Source organism: Anomalospiza imberbis, chromosome 29, assembly GCF_031753505.1.
Source record: "Anomalospiza imberbis isolate Cuckoo-Finch-1a 21T00152 chromosome 29, ASM3175350v1, whole genome shotgun sequence".
Taxonomy (NCBI): Eukaryota; Metazoa; Chordata; class Aves; order Passeriformes; family Viduidae; genus Anomalospiza; species Anomalospiza imberbis.
Genome location: NC_089709.1, coordinates 61,069 through 65,985, shown reverse-complemented (window position 1 = coordinate 65,985; position 4,917 = coordinate 61,069). Strand labels below are relative to the sequence as shown.

The 4,917-nt window shown below is 68.6% G+C and overlaps 1 protein-coding gene across 1 annotated transcript; it reads left to right on the top strand.

Annotated features, from left to right (window-relative positions):
• Window positions 1–459: 459 nt before the first annotated feature.
• On the top strand, window positions 460–4,119 carry LOC137463542 (methanethiol oxidase-like). The gene is given in 10 exon segments (XM_068174782.1): window positions 460–662; window positions 834–954; window positions 1,088–1,170; window positions 1,172–1,271; window positions 1,726–1,911; window positions 2,143–2,217; window positions 2,446–2,567; window positions 2,656–2,748; window positions 3,420–3,538; window positions 3,937–4,119. Coding segments are annotated over 10 exon segments (1,233 nt in total). The 5' UTR covers window positions 460–491; the 3' UTR covers window positions 4,100–4,119.
• Window positions 4,120–4,917: the final 798 nt, after the last annotated feature.

Sequence of the window (4,917 nt, the reverse complement as noted above, 5' to 3'; positions counted from 1 at the left end):
CCGAGGGAGGAGGTCGCCTACGTGACCTGCACCTACAGGTCCACCTGCATCGACCAGCCCGATTTCCTGGCCACCGTGGACCTCAACCCGCGCTCCCTGCCACTACGGCCAGGTACCGGCCCCCGCTGGGCCCTGGGGGCGGGATCGGTGCCGGGGCTGCGCTCCCCCGAGCCCTCCGGGGCCGCCCAGGGAGCTCTTTTTGCCCGGGAAAAAAGCCGAGGGAAAGCTTTTCCACGTCCCCACCGCACCCGGGGCCGCTCCCAGCCCCTCTCCAGAGCCCCCCAAAGCCCGGGGCCGCTCCCAGCCCCTCTCCAGAGCCCCCCAAAGCCCGGGGCCGCTCCCAGCCCCTCTCCAGAGCCCCCCAAAGCCCGGGGCCGCTCCCAGCCCCTCTCCAGAGCCCCCCAAAGCCCGGGGCCGCTCCCCGCGGGGCAGTCCCGGCTCGGCCCGGGCTGAGCTGCCTTGGCCGTGCCCAGGTGATCCACCGGCTGCCCATGCCCAACCTCAAGGACGAGCTGCACTGCGCGGGCTGGGGCCCCGCCTGCGGCTGCTTCGACAGCGGCGCCGCGGCCAAAAAGACCAAGCTGGTCCTGCCCTGCCTCATCTCCTCCCGCATCTACGTGGTGGATGTGGGCTCCCAGTGCCGGGCGCCTCGGATCTGCAAGGTACGGCCGGGACGAGCCCGGGGCGGCAGCGAGGGAGGGAGGGAGGGAGGGGGGGACGGCGGAGGGCACCGCGAGGGAGCGAGAGAGGGAGGGAGGGAGCGAGGAAGGATTCTGTGATGCCGAGAAAGGAGCCGAGCAGGCGGAGGTTGAAATTCGCGCTGATCTTTGCAGATGATCGAGCCCGTGGATGTGTTCTGGAAGTGCAACAAGGGCTACCTGTCTGTCACCCACCCCCTGCCCAACGGCGACATCCTGATCGCAAACATGGGCGACCCCGCTGGCAACGGCAAAGGTGAATTTTCCCTGCCCGAATTCCCTTTTCCCTGCCCGAATTCCCTTTTCCCTGCCCGAATCCCCATGCCGGGAGTCCCGCTGGGAACGCGGGAGCCTGGCTTTGTCACCGCCGCGTCCCTCGTGCGTGCCAGGTGGCTTCCTGGTGGTGGACGGAGAGACCTACGAGCTGAAGGGCAACTGGGAGAACGAGTGTGAGGCTCCCCCGACCGGGCAACGACTTCTGGTACAAGGCCCAGCACAACGTCCTGGTCAGCTCGGCCGGGATGGTCCCCAAAGTGGCCGGGCGCGGCTTCAACCCCGATGACCTCAAGAAAGGTGGGGACACGCGGGTGGCACCGATGGCAGGGCTGAGCGCGGGGCTGGCAGGGCTCGGTGCCCCCGAGAGGCCGATCTGTGCCCCAGAGCCGTTGCCAGGCTCGGGCTGAGGATGGGCAGGGGTGGAACCCAGGGCGGGCTGGGCCGGGCTGCTCCCAAATCCTGCAATTCTCTGTGCTCTCCCCAGACCCTGCAATTCTCTCTGTTCTCCCCAGATCCTGCAATTCTCTCTGTTCCTCCCAGATCCTGCATTTCTCTCTGTTCTCCCCAAATCCTCCAATTCTCTCTGTTCTCCCCAGCTCCTGCATTTCCCAGTTTCTCCTCCCCAGCTGCTGCATTTCCCACTTTCTCCTCCCCAGCTGCTGCCCTTTCCGTGCCGATGCCCACCAGGAGCCCTCCGGGGAGCGCTCCCTGTCCCCGGCCGCCCCCGAGCCTTTCCCCCCGTGTCCCGCAGGGGTCTTCGGCCGCCGCCTGAACGTGTGGAACTTGTCGTGCCGCAGCCTCACGCAGTGCTTCGACCTGGGCGAGGATTCTCTGCCGCTGAACGTGCGCTTCCTGCACAGCCCCGAGGCCGCCGAGGGCTACGTGGGCTGCGCCCTGAGCGGGGCCATCTTCCGCCTCTACAAATCCTGCGAGGCGAGTGCGAGCGCCGGCAGCGGCCCCGGGGCTGCGGGGGAGCCGGCCGGGACGGGGCCGGCGAGGAGGAGGAGGAGGAGGAGGAGGAGGAGGAGCGGGGACAGGGAGGGTCCGGATCCGGGGCTTGCGGGGGAGCGGGGGGATGAGCCCGCTGTGCCCCGCTCGGCTCGGCTCGGCTCGGGCCGGGCCGGGGGCAGCGCGGGCTCAGCCGGGCTCGGTGTCCCTGTGCAGAGAGACAACTGGGCCGTGGAGGAGGTGATCCGGATCCCGGCCAAGGACGTGTCGGGCTGGATCATGCCCAAGATGCCAGGTTGGTGTGCCCTCGGGGGTGGCATTCCTGTTCCCTCGGCGAGTTCTGCAGCCGGGCACAGCCGGCTGGGTGGCCCCAGCGCCCGGCTGGGCGACCCCGAATCGTGACCGAGCCCAAAGGCTGGCCGAGCCCCAGGTGCCGATCCCTGCCCCAAAGGCCGGCGCACGCCAGGCCCGTGTGCCCTCCCCCGGTGCTGCCCGTGCCCCTGAGCCCCCGCTCTGCCCGCAGCCTTCATCGCCGACCTCGTCATCAGCCCGGACGACCGGTTCCTGTACGTGAGCAATTGGCTGCACGGGGACATCAGGCAGTACGAGCTGGCCAGGAACTGCAAGCCCCGGCTGGTGGGGCAGGTGAGGGGCAGCGCCCGGCCCGGGGGGCTGAGCGGGGCCGGCGGGGCCACGGCCGGGGAACGCTCGTGTGCCAGCGCGGCCCTTGCAGGTGTTCGTGGGGGGCAGCATCCTGCGCGGGGGCCCCGTGACCGTGTGCAGGGACGAGGAGCTCAAGTGCCAGCCCGAGCCGCTGGTGGTCAAGGTGAGCGGCCGGCAGGGCTGGCAGCAGCCGGGCGGGACTGGGGGGAGCGTGCCTGGGGGTGAGCCTGAGCGTGAGGGTGAGTGTGTGCTCACCGGAGCGTGGGTGGGTGAGTGTGTGCTCACCTGAGCGTGGGTGGGTGAGTGTGTGCCCACCGGAGCGTGAGGGTGAGTGTGTGCTCACTGGAGCGTGAGGGTGAGTGTGTGCCCACCGGAGCGTGGGTGGGTGAGTGTGTGCCCACCGGAGCGTGAGGGTGTGTGTGCCCACCGGAGCGTGGGTGGGTGAGTGTGTGCCCACCGGAGCGTGAGGGTGAGTGTGTGCTCACCTGAGCGTGGGTGGGTGTGAGCCTGCTCTCAATGCCCCTGCTGGCATCCCACCCCAATGCCCCCACTGCTCCCAGCGCCCCCAGTAAGCCCAGTCCGTGTGTCCCAGCGCCCCCAGTAAGCCCAGTCCGTGTGTCCCAGTGCCCCCAGCGCTCCCAGTATCCCCAGTCCGTGTGTCCCAGCGCCCCCAGTAAGCCCAGTCCGTGTGTCCCAGTACGCCCAGTAAGCCCAGTCCGTGTGTCCCAGTGCCCCCAGTGCTCCCAGTACCCCCAGTCCGTGTGTCCCAGCGCCCCCAGTACCCCCAGTCCGTGTGTCCCAGCGCCCCCAGTAAGCCCAGTCCGTGTGTCCCAGTGCAAGCGCGTGTACGGCGGCCCCGCCTCGCTGCAGCTGAGCCTGGACGGGAAGCGGCTCTACGTGACCAACTCCTTCTACAGCACCTGGGACCGGCAGTTCTACCCCAGCCTGATCAAGTGAGCCACTGCCGGCTGCCAAAGGCTGCCCGGGCCCGGGCGGGCGTGGGGAAGGGGCCGCGACCCGCTCGGGGCTGCCCCGGCGCCGCTCCCGGCCGAGCCCCGGCCGGGTCGGGATGGAGCAGAGCCCGGGCTGAGCTCAGCCCAAGGGGGTCCGGCCTGGCCGGGCGCGGCCTGAGCCGACCCAGGGGGAAGTGGGGAGGGGAGAGTGGCCCTGAGCCCCTCGTGCCCATGGGTTTGTCCCCGTGCTTTGGGAACCGGGGAGCCAAAGGCGGCCCCGAGCCCATCCCGCTGGCCCCGGGGCCGGGCGCTCCCCCGCGCCGTCCGCAGCAGCTCCGGCGGGCTCCGGGCGGCACCGGGGGTCGCTGTCGCCACGAGCCGCCGCTGTCCCCGCGCAGGGAGGGCTCGGTGATGCTGCAGCTCGACGTGGACACGGACAAGGGCGGCCTGGCCGTGAACAAGAACTTCCTGGTGGATTTCGGCAAGGAGCCGAACGGGCCGTGCCTGGCGCACGCGATTCGCTTCCCCGGCGGCGATTCCAAATCCGTGACCCTGCCCTGAGGGACCCCGGCAGCGCCGCTGTCCCCCCCGGCAGCGCCGCCCTGGGCAAAGGCCGCCGGCGGCGGGACTTGGGCTCCCGGGGGGATTCGGCCTTTGGGGTGCCCTGGCTGATGGGTTTGGGGGGATTCGCCCTTTGGGGGTGCCCTGGCTGATGGGTTTGGGGGGGATTCGGGCTTTGGGGTGCCCTGGCTGATGGGTTTGGGGGGGATTCGCCCTTTGGGGTGCCCTGGCTGATGGGTTTGGTGTCCCCTGGGTGGTTCCGGGCTTTAGGATCCCAGGGGGGATTCCGGCTTTGGGGTCTCCTGGGTGATTTCAGGGTTTGGGATCCCCCGGGCCACTCCCGGCCGTCCCTGTCCCTGTCCCCGGGCTGCTCTGCCCGGCTCTGCTTCTCCTGCAATCAATAAAGTTGTTCCCTGCATCAGCCGCAGCTTCCCGAGGCTCATTCCCGGAGCGATCCCGGGACAAACAAATCCCGGCGGGGGCTGAGGGCGGCAGCGGGGCCGGAAACCCCCGGGCCGGGCCGGGCCGGGCCGGGCCGTGCGGGGACTGTGGAAGTGTCGGGGGGAAATTCCCGGCGCTGGTTCTTCTCCCGGGGGTTTGCTTCCAGGTGTGGATTTTATCCCCATTTCACCCCCATTTCATCCCTATTTTTTCTCTGTTTTATGATAATTCTTCTCTGTTTCCCCTTCTATTTTAGCCATATTTTACTGTCATTTCATCCCTATTTAATATAAATTTTATTTCTATTCTGTCCCCTTTCCCCCCCATCTTATCTCCATACAACAAGAGAAGATGGAAATTGTTGGAAAATGACATGA